We start from the raw sequence: 14,310 nt of genomic DNA, 5'->3' as shown, positions 1-14,310 counted from the left end.
AGGAGAGAAAGAGATCCTGTCTCCCTGACCCCCTCCCTCCTGCTACTACCCTCCCTTCGCAATGAACCCGTCCCTTTCCAGCCCCAGCTGCTCTGGCAAAGCCTTGGCCTTGACGTTGGTCTCCCCTACCTCTCCTGCGACCCTCTTCCTGCATGTGCTCACCACCCACTAAGGAAGGCATGATCTCTAGGATGTGAGCTGGGCCCCCTCTGACCTGACCTCCGTATTTTTCCTCTTGCTCACCTGATGGCCCCTTGTGACCCCAAGTTCTTCCAGGAACATGAGAGTCTGCTCCTGCCTCAGGGCCTTTGCACGCCCTCCCTGCCTGGCACATATCTCCCCCATGTGGCCACATCACTGACTGCTCCTCTGCTCTGCCTCCCGGGCTGGGGGCCCCAGGCAGGGCTTCCTATTTGTCTGGTCACTGCCTCGCCAGCACCTAGAACTGCAGACGCTCCAAAGGCTTCAACACATATCCTCATAGCTCCTGGTGGACTCAAAGGTGGGGTGTTAGATGCACATTTAAAGCTATGACACATGTGGACAAACCTCTGGATAATTCTGTATGGAAGAAACATCAGAAGTCTAAACGTGAGTGAGGCTCAAGCTGAATTTGAGGATACGTGTGCATGTATACCCCACATGGGCACACACATGCCCACACTCACACATGCCACACATATCCATGAGCCCTTGACAGAGGAATTGTGTACCCCCATTGGGGGTATTTGCCTTATTTGGGGGACTCTTCAGTCCCTGCTTAGCCATGTGTAATCCATCCAGACCAGGTTTTCCCAGTCTCAGCCCTCTGGACTTTTGGGGCAGGATAATTCGGTAATTCTCTGTTGTGGGGGCTGTCCTGTGCGCGATAGTGTTTAGCAGCATCCCTGGCCCACGCCCAGGTAGAGACAATCCAGAGTGACTCCAGGTGTCTCTAAATGTGCCCTGAGGTGACATTACCCAGTGAGGAGCCCTGGTCCAGGATCTGAGGTCTGACCTTGGAGGGCTTGAATTTGGCAACCATTCTAGCATCATCAGGCTCTCGCCATGCATCCCAGTGTACCTGGTGATTGACACTTGTTGGAGTGCAACCCTCTCGAGGTCCCTTCCTCCCCCTGAAAACTGAACGCCAGCCAGAGTCCTGTCCATCCTGTCTCAGGCTTAGGACATTTGCTGTGGTCCAGCTCAGCCCCTTCCTCTTCCCCAGTAACACATGAAGTCCACTTCCCATCATCACATTCCAAGTCCCAGGCCCTGGATGCAGTGAGGGATGTGACTAGGTCTGAACCAGGCAGTTCACCAATAAGCTCAGGAATAGACACACAGAGTCACAGAAAGTTTGTCTGAGGCCTTGTGGAGATAAGATGTGAGGCTGGAGCAGGTGCATTCATTTTGCTTCCAGTGGTCAGGATGAAGCCATGAGGCAAGAGCAGAGCAGAGAGACGGTGAGATGCCAGGTCCAGATGACATCAGCTGAACCTCAAATCCAACTTGACATGAGGCCAGCACTTCCTCCAGACTTTGTAGTTGCAGGAATCATATATCCCCTCCCTGTCTCTCCCTTTTTCTCTCTTTTTCCAGACTGAGACAGTTTGAGATGGATTTTCTGTCACTTGTGATGGAAGGAGTCCTGATCCAGCACAGGTCCTAAAATGTGTGTGATGCAGGGACGCACTTGTCTGAAATCAAGGATGCCCCTCAGGAGGGGTCTGCCTGGCTGCAGCATCTTGGAGTCCCTGACAATGCAGAGAGGGGAAGACAGGGGAGCTGGTGGGTTCAGCGCTCACATTCCATCTCAGGATGTCCCTGTCCAGGTGAGCTAGGGGCTTTTATCATATTGTTGGTGGAGATGACACCAGCTGCTTCATCCTAACCCTGTCCTTGTCTGGGACACAGACAGTCCCAGCTTGGAACCTTGGTTGACTCAAGAGGAGGGGAGAGACAACCGCCAACCCCCTCAATTAAATTCTCGGCAAACTCCTGTCTCCAAGACTCGGGTGTCCCCATCATCCTGTGAAGCAGAGACTGAACAAACCAAACTCTGCAGGGGCTCTGAGAAGGAGCAGGAAAGCATCCTTGCCTTTATTGGTTCACAGGTGAGACACACAACAACCTAGGGCACATGAGGGGAAGCCTGCTGGGGGCCCTGGGAAATCTTCCTCTGTTCTTAAAGAGTGACAAGATGTAGGAACGTATTTATTCTAGCCCTTTGGAAATCTGACCTATGAAGATGTGATGCTGAGAGCTGCAGCAGCCATGTTGTGACCATGAGGAGCATAAGCCCAATGCACTGAGTGGGACAGAGCAGAAAGCTGGAAAGGGTACAGGTCCCTGGTGATGTCACTGAGTCACCAATGCACAGCTCTGTGCCCCCTCAAGCCTGTGGACTTCTTGTTATCTGAGATTAGGAATCCCATTATAGTTGCAGCCACTCCTGAGTTGCTGGGTTTTTCATCTGAAAGCATTCTTTCTGACATGGAACATCCATTCTTTTTAGGGGGAATCCCACTTCTACCTTGAAATGTCATCTAGCCCCTGTACCCCCAAATGTCACCCCATGACAGTCTGAGATGGGTGTTCTGGCAGATTATGCTTTCCAAAGATGCTGCAACATCAGCTCCCAACCCTCCTGGCACTTTGCCTCCCTCCCCTCGGACCTCAGGGGCCCAGCAGCCTCTCGCCAACAGAACACGGGGAGGGGATGCCACGTGGCTTCTGAGCTGAGCCATGAAGAGCAGCAAGGTCCCGTGTGCTGGGACTCTGTTCTGTGGCCAAGGGTACCACAGAGGGAACCGGGCTCTGCCCTGGCTGCCAGGCTGTAAGGAGGCGCAGGCCATGCCAAGGGGCCATGTGTGGGTGCTCGGTGGACTATACATCTGCTGGCAGGCGTGTATATGATGGCACCCCCAGGTGATTCCAGACCCGTCGTTGAGCTTCCCCGCCAACATCACTCCTTCCCAGAGCAGTCCCAGAAGGCACCGCTCGGCGGGTCAATTTCCCCTTCACCCGGTCTGACCCCTTGCCTCTGAGTCCATTAAAATGTGGTTTAACATAGCTGACTGAGCGGCAGCTGTAACCGCAACAGGTATGCTCCCCAAAGCCTGGGAGTTCCGTCCTTCTCTTGGACATATGGTGTCCTGCACGGTGCTGGGTACACAGTGGAGGCTTCCCTCAGGCTGGCGGGCTTCACGCCCGCCCCCACGCCCCGCCAGATCACAGCTACAGGAGGGGCTGGGCTGTGGGCAGCCCCCAAGAGGCTCTGACTCAGGCTTTGCGTGCCCCACCTGGAGCCAGAGAAGTCAGACATCCTCAACCACCAAGCCGTTTGGCAGAGGATTTATAGACCCAGAGAGCAGTAGGCGGTTACGAGCTCTCGAAGCCACTTCCGAGGTCGTGGCTGGAATGCGCAGCAGGCGGTGTCCCGGCTGGCCTCACGGGAAGCGGGGCCATGGCAGAGACACTAATGGAAATTTATGGGGACGCCCTTTGTGCCGCTGGAGAGATAAATGCAGGATGGAGAGGGGATGAAGTGGCGGCGGCCTCCCAGGAGGACAGCAAGCCTCGCCTGGTGACAACAGGACACACATCCATCTCCGGGCGGAGAAGACGGGTCTGAGCTGAGCGCAGGCCGGGGAAGCTGAGACTGATGTTTCAGGGAACAGCTGCCAGGAGGTAGTTCTAGGAAGCCTTCACCAAGACAGCGGCATCTGTCTGCTAGGTCAACACTCTCCTGCCCTCTCGGGGACATCAAGGTGAGCCTGGAATCCCCAACTAGCTCGGGCCACAACAATGCCCAAGACAGAATTCTGATGGGCATAGAGGCAAGCAGCCCCCACAGAAAACCAGCACAGATTAGGCTGCTTGGGAAGGTAGGAACTGGAGACAGCGGGACGAGAAGCACCAGAGCCTCCTGCTTGGGGGTTCTGTCTTTCCAAGACTGAGTCCATCGTTCTGTCCAAGGAGTTGGCTGCAAGACCTCCCAGAAACAATATGTATGTGCACAAACACACACTTGTGTGCGTACACTGCACAGGTGTATAAGCACACATGCACACAAGTAATAGTGAAGTGAAAGTCGCTCAGTCGTGTCCAACTCTTTGTGACCCCATGTCCATGGAATTCTCCAGGCCAGAATACTGGAGTGGGTATTCTCCAGGGAATCTTCCCAACCTAGGGATTGAACCCAGGTCTCCCACATTGCAGGCGGATTCTTTATCAGCTGAGCCACCAGGGAAGCCCAAGAATACTGAAGTGGGTAGCCTATCCCTTTTCCAGCGGATCTTCCCGACCCAGGAATCAAACCGGGGTCTCCTGAATGGCAGTCGGATTCTTTACCAGCTGAGCTACCAGGGAAGCCCACACAGAGAGTCAGACACAACTGAGTAACTTTTGCTTTCACTTGCACACAGGTTAAACACTATGCAAATACACAAACATACAACATAGATGTACACACATGTATTACACATGCCCGTGCGTGCATTCTCATGCATGTACACCTTGCACATGGCCACACAGTGTGGAGATGTTAACGGCTCACATTCTATTTATTTTTAATGATTTTTGGCTGTACTGGGTCTTTGTTGTTGATGGAGGGCTTTCTCTAGCTGTGTCAAGTGGGGGTTAATCTCTAGTTGCGGTGCCCAGGCTTCTCAAGGTTGTGGCCTCTCTTGGTTTGGCTCTCGGGCTTTAAAGCACCAGCTCAGTAGCTGTGGCACAAGGACTTAGCTGCTCTGAGGCATGTGGGATCTTCCCGGACCAGGGATCAAACCTGTGTCCCCTGCATTGGCAGGCAGATTTGAGGGAAGCCAAATGGCTCACATTTATTGAAGGCACCTGTGCATGGAGCTAAGGGCAGCCCCCACTTGCACACAGCAAGCAGGTTCAGGCTGATTTGCATGCACCCTCGGAGAGACACACGGGCTGCGAGGCATGAGAATCTTGACACTACATATTGGAGGAGATCTGAGCACACACACACCACCCTCAGAGCTCAGAGCAAAAGCCAGTCAGAAACAGAACATTGGGCCGTGCACAGAAAGACCCCTCCCAAATCCCCTTCATAAGGGGCCCAGTGGGATAGTCACACCTGGGATTGTAGGATGAAGGGCATGGTCACTATCCAGGTGCCCTGAGGCCTGCCCACACCCAGGAAAGTGAGTGGCCAGGCTGCAAATCCCTGGGTGCAATGCTACAGAGGAGCCCTGGGCCTCCTAGTGTGCCTGTACCTAGACAGCAAGGTCCATCAGGGCCCAAGTGCGTGATCTTCAGGGCCTATGACCTCCAGGCCCTCCAGGCCCTCCCTCAGACAATCTCTGGGTTGGCTGGGCCAGAGGCTGATGACCCTTCACATGCAGGAGTCCAGCTCAGCACCGATGTCTTCATTCTGTTGCTCCAGCAGCCCCGGCAGGGCCTCTGAGGATGCTTGGTGAGCCCATGCGGAGGACAGTGGAAGGGAAGGGAGAAACAGGACCCCAGGTGTTTGTTCATCCACTCCCACATTGGGCCCTGCTCCCCCATCCAGCACATTCCCAGCTGAGATGGAGCCGCGGGGCAGGCGGCCCCTCCTTCTCCGTCTCCTGAAGCTAATGAAGCCTTGGACCCACTGCCAGAGGACCAGACGGCTCCAAGGAAGAGCCCAGTCTGCAGGAGAGCAAGCAGGTGGGGATCTGTTCCCAGTAGCGACCATCCCATGCTAAGAAGCAGGCTGACCTGACGGGTCCCTGCCCTCCCTAGACAACTCTTTCCCTGAGCACAGAGGAGGCTCCGGGGGCTCTGGGAGCTGGTGGGAGGGGAAGAGGGTCAACTGCTGCAGCCGTTCCACCCGAGGAGGAAAGAAACCGGCACGTTTCCATGACAACCCCACACTTTCCATCCCATCCCATCAGTCTGGGACACGCCCCTACTCGCAGACCTTCAGCCCGCCAGCAGCAGTGTCTGAGCCACTGTGTGGAGTCGGATCGGCATGCGGGGCCTGCCTCCAGTGCCTCGCAGTCACCATCCACTAAATCTGCACTTATTACACTTGACAGCCAAGCCGTGCGCAGCGGAGACGATTAACAGGCACTAAGTCTTCGCCAGCACCTAACGGGGGGCACGATGGGGTCTCAGATGAGCCCATTCATTTTTATGATGCTGTTTAATTTGGGTTTGCCAGTCTTCCTTCCATTATCCAAGGCCCAGTCTTAATAATCAAGATCTATGCTATGTGCTTTGTGGCATAATTAAAGCTGCTGCTTAATTGGAAAACCTATCTACCTCCAGACAAAGGGAAATCGATAGTGTACCTAATGGAGAAAGGTAGAGAGAACTTTGGTTTGAGAGTGGAAAGGGTTGCCATCTGGGATTAGCACACGAACACACGCGTGTGCAGGCCCAGTGCACACGTGCACAAGCTTCTACCTTCATGTGTGATTCTGAGGACTACACCTGCCAGAACCAGTCAGCAGGGCAGTTTCTGATTGGATGGATGGGCTCCGGGAGCTAAAGGTTGCTCAGGAAACCAAACTCTGAAAGTTTCCAATGGGCATAGGCTGAGCTTGCATTTGTGCATTTGCTCATTTAATCCTCCATGGATGTTTGCCTAGGGCCTCGAAAGCACTAGGCATGGTCATGACATGGCAGCTGCCACTGTCAGCCTCGCAAGCCCCGTGTCAGCCTGCCGTAGGGCCAGGCTCAGACCTCCTCCCTCGGGTGCCAGGCATCCTTAGCGCATCACATCGTCCTCTGACTCCCTGTCGTGGCCCTTAGAAGCCTCGGCTGGTGATATCAGGTCAGGTACTGCGGGCTGGGCTGTTGGATGGCGTCTGGGGCAGCCACGCTGGTTGGTGTGTCTCAGAGCCTGGCTCTCAGAGCCTGGCCAGGTGGATACTCTGACAGAACATGCTGGGGTTTCCTTACAACATGGCAGCTCGTGGGCCAGGGGACATGCCTGGCTGGGTGGGGACCCCCAAAGCCCTACTGCCTCCCCTCTGTCCTCCTCAGTGGGATGACCAGCCATACAAGCCCACTTGATTGCAAGTGGGGGGACACTCTCTCCACCTCCTGATGGGGGCAGGGCAGGGCTCCAGAGGAGGGTTTTGAATCCACCTTTGAAAAATGTGATTTGTCAACAGGGTGATGTGAGGAAGGTAAGATGGGGAAAACTCACCAGGCACAGGCTGCTTCCTGATGGTGTAAATAGTTATGTGGGGCCACAGCCAACCCCGTTCACTTACATATCAACTGTGGCTGCTCTCAACCCTGCCCAAAAGCCTGAAACGTTTACTGTCTGCCTCACGAAATTACAAGAAATACATACTGGCCTCTGCCCCCATTTCCTGACACAGGGCAACACCCTTGGAACCTCCAGGGTGATGGGCGAAGTCAGAGTGCCTACACTGAGCTCCTGAGTGCCTTGAAAGCTCCTGGGTTTAGGGAAGAAGTTTTGTTCTAATGAGGTGATTCTGGGTGAGTCCTGCTTGGGGTCTGGTCACCAGAAGGACCAAACCATGATTAGAAGTTAGAACACTCACCCCCATCTCCACCCTCCAGGGAGGAAGGGGCTGAAAGTGAAGCTAAAAATGGACCATGCCTATATGAAGAAGCATTTATAAAAGTCTCTAAAGTAGGTGATTCAGAGTTTCTGGGTTCCCAAATAACCCGTGCCAAGAGGTTGCATGCTAAGTTGCTTCAGTCGTGTCTGACTGTTTGTGACCCCATGGACTGTAGCCTGCCAGACTTCTCTGTCCATGGGCTTCTCCAGGCAAGAATACTGTAGTGGATTGTCATGCCCTCCTCCAGGGAATCTTGCAGACCCAGGGATCAAACCTGCATCTCCTACATCTACCTGCATTGGCAGGCAGGTTCTTTATGACAAGCGCCTGGGAAGCCGGGAGGGTGGGTACTCCTCCAGGAGAATCTCCTGTGACCCTCCCAGATGCCCCTGGGCACTCCCCAACTGGCTGTCCCTTACCTTTATCATATTTTTATTATATAAGAGGCCAGTAAACACAGGCATTTCCCTGAGTTCTGTGAGCAGTTCTAGCAAGTGTCTGATGCCAAGGAGGGGTCAGAAGTGCCAGGGGCAGCCTAGATTTGAGATTGACATCTGAGTTTCACCTGTGGGGTCTAACGCTGACTCCAAGCAGATGGTGTCAGAACAGAGTTGAACTGTAGGACAAGCAGCTGGTGTCAGAATTGGTCAGTGTGGGGAAAACTTACACATCTGATACCAGAATTGTGAGTGTGGTATCATTGTGAGAGTAAACAATGAGGGGTTTATTTTTAACACGTGGCCTTTTTCAGAAAAGATTTTCTGACACTCCCCCACCCCACTGCAGAACATAAGGCACAAGGATACTGCATTTTATTAAGCACTTATTGCTGTCCTCTCTGATGCCTCAACACGCCTCGTAGGTTTCCTAGATTCTGCCTACATCCCACCTGAGGATGCCATCAGTTTCCTTCCAGGATCCTGAATGATCCTGGGGCTGACCTGAAGGCAGGCAGAGCTGATGGCTAACAGCAGCATCCCCTAGATCAAGCCACACCTGAAAGCCTACCGTTCAGTGCTTGAGCCAATAAATTACTTTTTTTCCCCCCTTAAGTCATTTTAAATTGGGTTTTAAGTCTTACCAACTCAGCAAACTGGCGCTCATGTTTTATGCAATGCTCTCACAATGCCTTGAATAATCCCCTAGATTCAGTCTATTGAACATAGAGGGAAGCTCTGGGCTGAGTGACTGGAAGCAATAAGCTCCAGAGAGGCTCAGGGTAGAGTGTACGGGGCAGGAGGGGTTAGGGGGAAGGGTATGGGAGGGACATGAGGGAGGGGCATGGGGAGGCCTCTTTTTATTTCTAGTTTCCCAGCCACACTGCCCAGGGGGATAGGGGTGCTTGGGGCCAAAACTTCTCATTTCTTTTTTGGGAGAAGAATTGGTATATAAACAAACAGGTAACCAAATAAAATCCACATTCTCTAATTCAGGGAGGCAGAGAGCTCTGCCCCTGCAGATCAGAGTTTCTGTAAATCAGGCTTCTATCAATTAAGGTGGATTGTAAATGTCAGCTCTTTCAAAGTTCGCCCTGATGTCTTCTTTTGTAATGTGAGAATGACAACTGGGATTGATCGCTCTGTCAGTTTTTATTTTGGCAGACTGAGGTTCCTCACAGGTGGCCTGCCTGCTCTGTGAGGGGAGGGCGGGTCTGAATCCTCAAAGGGAAAGTCAGAATTGCTCCTGCTGCTCGAGCAAATCCCAGGCCCAGCAAGACCCGGGAGGTGCTTCTGAGGACAGGAGGGTGTGCAGTGACACACCACACACATCAGGGGGAGCACTTTCCGCTTAAAAAGCAGAAAGGCCAATGCAAATTTGCTTAAGCAAAAAATTTAAATATACACGTGTAGGTGTAAAGAATCCAACTGCCAAGCAAGAGATGTGGATTCGACCTCTGAGCCAGGAAGACCACCCTCGAGAGGGAAATGGCAACCCACTCCGGTATTATTGCCTGGGAAATCCCAGGGACAGAGGAGCCTGGGGTTGCAAAAACTTGGACTTGACTTAGTAACTAAAAGAACAACAATGAATGTGTGCATATTTTAATTTACTGCAGAGTCTAGAGGATTTTTTTTTTTTTTTTTTGTAATTTATTGCAAGTGGATTCAGGGACAGCTGGATCCAGGTGCTCATAGTATGACTCTAGAACCCAGTTCCTCCCCACCTCCCAGCTCTGCCATGCCCTGCACTGGATTTTTTTCTTGGGTTTCGCAGGTGAGCCCTGGGAGCTCAAGCTCTTCCTTCCTGTTGATAATATGGTGTAGCTCCTCAGGCTCCTAAACTTGCAGTTTTACTTTGTCGGGAGAAGCTTGACTTCTCCCTCATGGCCAAGACTCACTCTCAACTGGTCTAGACCGTGTGATCTTCCTGATCCAATCACTGTGGCCGGTTGACCAGAAGCTCTTGATTGGCTTAGCCCTGGGTCATGTGACCAACTCCAGCAGGAGTGGGACGTTTCCATTGGTCCCCACATTGAGCCCCACATTGAAAGAAAGAGAAGTGGATTTGGAGGAGGCAAAGGACAAGTCTGTTACAGGCAGATTCTCATCTGTTCTATAACTGCCCCTGCTCTGGTGTTTGGAGAGGTGGCAAGATCATTGGGAGACCCCTGCCCTTGGCCCAGGGCTGGGGGGTCTGGAACGCCAGAGGTCCAGTCACCCTGAGCCCTGAGGGATGGGACCCCTTGGAAAGCAGGCCCTGGGGGAATCGGGGATCACAGAGGCTTCAGTACCACTGTAACTTCTTTGTGACTGGACACAAGCCCGATGCCTATTGGCATCGTGGAAGGCAGCATGGAAGGGTTCTAGAAGGTTCCACAGAACCACAGGAAGGATGTGGTAACTGGGAAACAGGGTAAGAAAGGGCTTTCTTACATGTATATCTAGGGTGAAACAGATCACCAGCCCAGGTTGGATGCATGAGACAAGTGCTCAGGCCTGGTGCACTGGGAGGACCCAGAGGGATGGGGTGGAGAGGGAGGTGGGAGGGGGGACCGGGATGGGAAAAAAGAAAAAAAAAAAGAAAAAATGTAATGTCATATGAAAAAAAAAAAAAGAAAGGGCTTTCTTCAGTCGTGACAACGAATGCTATGATTTAAAGGAAGAGATGCCCAGGAGAAGGAACACTCTCCTACTATCTCTGACCCACGTCAATGGCTGCAAGTCCCCTGGAGTCACAGGGACGGGGTCCTGTGACCCGATATGCCATGTGACGCAGGGAGGTGGAGCATGGCTCTGAGCCAAGTCAGATGAGGGGTCCCCACTAGGACCACGTGCACGGGGAGAGGTCACAGGAGGGAGTCTGGCTTGTCCACGCCCTGTACCTCCTGGGAGGTGACCTCTGAGCCCTTGGGACATCCTGACTGATGAGAGGCCTGGAGCCTCACAGGGGAATCTTCGCTGCAAGCAAGTTCCTGCGGGGCCTCAGCTTGACCTCTGCAGGAGCTTGGAGACTGAGGTCAGCCAGTAAAAATCCAGACACCAAGGCTCAAGGGCGCCCCTGGTGGCAATACGTCGCCGCGCGCTAACACCTCGCTGCGGGGAGAATCTGGCACTGTCCCCGCGAGTCCCCAGGGCTCTGAGGGGCATCTGGGACTCCTCCCTGTTGTCCTCCAGTGACAACAAGCTGCACCACATGTGTAACAGCTCTGCGGAGCCCTGCGAGTCCTTTAGCGAGTCATTGAAGCTGGCCTTGGGGGTCCTCCGAATGGCACCGTGGCTGCCCAGGGGCTCAGAGCCAAGAATGGTGCTAAATTCCAGCAGCTGTGCTGACTCTGCTGACTGAATAACTGGGGTCATTCTCCAAAAGTCAGGACACAATTGAAGGGCGTGGGGGGGGGGGTGGCTTTCAGAAATCGACGCACACTGGAACACATGAGCACTCACACACGTTCTTGCGCGTGCACATGCGCGCGCTCACGCACCCTCAGAGCACAGACTGGCGCTTCCCAAACCTGATTCGTTCAGGTCCATGCCTGTCTGCCGTCAATCTCGGCACCCCCTGCCTTATTACTTACTTAGGATGTTTCTCCAAATTGGTCTTTTTACACCTAAATGCACTTTTTATTCAAAAGAGAACCTTTATGTCATCCCTGCAAATAGAGAGAGGCACTACTTGTGCTATTTCAGTGGTAACCATGAAAATAAATGTGATGAAAATAAAATAGCACCGTCACCTGCAGCGCGTGGTGGAGCAGGTGGCAGCTGCCTGCTCTAGGCTCTCTGACTGTAACCGGGACAGAAGGGTAATTTCTTAGGGATGGAGTCACAAGGGCGCCTAACCTCCCACCCTGTGGCTCCAAGCCGTCCAGGAAACACACCAGCACATCTAAGGGACAGGGTGGGGCGAGTACATGGAATCAGAATGGGGCAGACAGGCTAGTTACCACGTCCTAGGCCCCAGCACTCCTTGTTGCAGCTGTGTGCTCACACCAGCCCTGCTCCACGCACCCCAGAAACTGGTCTCTGGGCATCTCACCTCACTGCCCCTGCAGCAAGCCCTCAAGTTTGGATGAATGAGGAGACTGTGAGAACTGCTCCCCAGTCCTCCCTGGGCTGGGGTAACCCCGAGGCCAACTCCATAGCTGCCCCCATCCCCAGTGGATCTGCCACCGTCCACCTGAACCCACAACAATGATGCACTCTCTCAGGGTCCAGCCCTTCCATGTCAGCCTTCCCATTCCCTCCCAGGGATTCTGGGTGTGTTTTTGTGCTCAGTTGCTAAGTCATCAGACTCTGCAAACTGGTGGAATGTTGCCTGCTAGGCTCCTCTGTCCATGGGATTTCCCAGGCAAGAATACTGGAGTGGATTGTCATTTCCTTCTCCAGGGGATCTTCCTGACCCAGAGATAAAACTCATGTCTCCTGCATTTCCGTCATTGGCAGGCAGACTCTTTACCACTGAGCCATCTGGAAAGAGCTTCTGGGACCACTTTACAAACCAGTGTCCTGTCTCAGAGGCCATAGCAGGAAGAGGGGTAAACAAAGACAGGAGCTAAAAGTAGACACACTCCCACCCCACATCTGCCTTTCCTGAAAGACTGCTTCAGAGGCCAAGGCACTGCCTGTCACCAACTCAGGACCCAGAGTATCAACTATGACTACACGGCTGCTCAGCCTAGCCTAGGCCTAAACTCCGTTCTCTGCTGGAAAGGTGTGGCTGAAAGTGTTTTGCTTGTTCTAGGTTCCCAGCTGTGGCTGGAGCCACAGCAAGGAGTCTGGCCAAACTCTTCATTCATTCCCAGTGCTCAGGCACCATGCTTGGCTGATTTATTAAAGCAATGAGGTCCACTCAGTATGGCATTTTGTTCCAATCTTGCCTCTGCCAAAGGACCTAGTGAGCTTCAGTACAGGATGCAGTGGTCTGAGACCAGGAATCAGTCAAGGGGCCGGAAGGCAAGGCCACAGCCATCTTTGGTCTAACTTTTCTGACTCAACTGCTGTGGCTTTGAGGATCAGTGGGCCTGGGGTTTAGAGGCAACTGACAGTCATGGGAATATCTTTTAGACAGGCAAGGCTCGTTTCAGGCAGACTCTCCACCCACCGTCACAGTTCCTGGACCAAAAGCAGGGAGGATAAATACACTTGGCAGAGTCCGATGCTTCAAGCTTGTGTCACTTGTCACCTGTGTCATCTAAAGTGGTGGCCCCTGGAGCATCAGCTGGTGAGGCCCAGCTCCCTGGGCAGGTCCAGACTCAGTCCTGTGGTGGGCACCTGCAGAGAACACCCCGGGCACAGGGGGCAGGACGCCGAGGGCAGAGAACCCGGAGAAGGCAGATGGGGAGGGCCCTGCCGGCCTGGGCGCCCTTCCCTCCACCGCTGTGCCCTGTGAATGTCTGGGTGCCAGGAGCCTGGGCCTGCGGGGCTGCTGCCTGGAGGTGCCTGTGGGAGGGGGGCACCTACTCACTTTTTGGGCCTGTAGTCCGGGATGGTACGGTCCAGGGAGATGCGGTCGCTGAGCTGTGCATTGTACCCGTATTCCTCGAACTTGCCTTCGGTCTCCTGGCTGTCATCCCGCAGCGTGGCCGCCATGCCGCCCTGGCCCAGGCCTCCTGGCCCCTCCACCAGACCAATGGGCTTGGCAAGACCTGGTGAGAGAAAAGAGGGGGTCAGGCAGGTCCCAGGCCCTACTGTGTCCCTCCCCTCCCCTCCTCCCAGCCTCGCCCTGACAGCCCCTTTCTTTCAGATGCAAACACAGCCAATTCCTCACATATTGCAGAATTCCAACTATAGGACATTGCAGGAAGGCAAAGCTATGGGAACAGTATAAGGACCGGTGCCAAGGTTTCAGGGTAGGAATGAACAGACAGAGCACAGAGAATTTTTAGGGCAGTGAAACTTTCTATGATGATGGATACGTGTTAACATACATTTGTTCAAACCCAGAGCAAGTAGGACACCAAGAGTGAACCCTCATGTAAATTATGGACTTTGAGCCATTAGGATGAGTCAATGTAGGTTCATTAATTGTAACAAATGTACCACATTAATGCAAGGTGTGAATAACAGGGTAAATGGAGTCAGGGGAGGGGCTAAACGGGAGCTCTCTGTACTCTCTACTCAATGTTTCTGCAAACCCAAAACTGTTCGAAGAAGCAAACTCCATTGGTTTTTTTAAAATGTCAAATAAAAATAAGTGAACTTTAAAAATGTAAAGCAGCTGCTCCCAATCCTTAATACTGCTGATCTTCGTACTTCCAACTAATTGTACATCCACACAATGCAACGCTACTTTGGGATGGAAAGGAAGGAACTACCAAATATGCAATAACCTGGAT

The 14,310-nt window shown here is 53.1% G+C and overlaps 1 protein-coding gene across 1 annotated transcript in view; it reads right to left on the bottom strand.

The window, feature by feature from the left end:
- The window catches only part of GALNT9 (polypeptide N-acetylgalactosaminyltransferase 9), a 120,105-nt gene that overhangs the window by 73,069 nt on the left and 32,726 nt on the right, over positions 1-14,310 (bottom strand). The window contains exon 2 of the mRNA XM_020905686.2: positions 13,440-13,620. Within this exon, the coding sequence (XP_020761345.1) occupies positions 13,440-13,620 (181 nt within the window). The remainder of the gene's footprint in view (positions 1-13,439; positions 13,621-14,310) is intronic.

This window comes from Odocoileus virginianus, chromosome 12 (genome assembly GCF_023699985.2).
Source record: "Odocoileus virginianus isolate 20LAN1187 ecotype Illinois chromosome 12, Ovbor_1.2, whole genome shotgun sequence".
Lineage (NCBI taxonomy): Eukaryota > Metazoa > Chordata > Mammalia > Artiodactyla > Cervidae > Odocoileus > Odocoileus virginianus.
The sequence above is the reverse complement of the archived record's forward strand: the minus strand, read 5'-3'. Positions and strand labels throughout refer to the sequence as shown.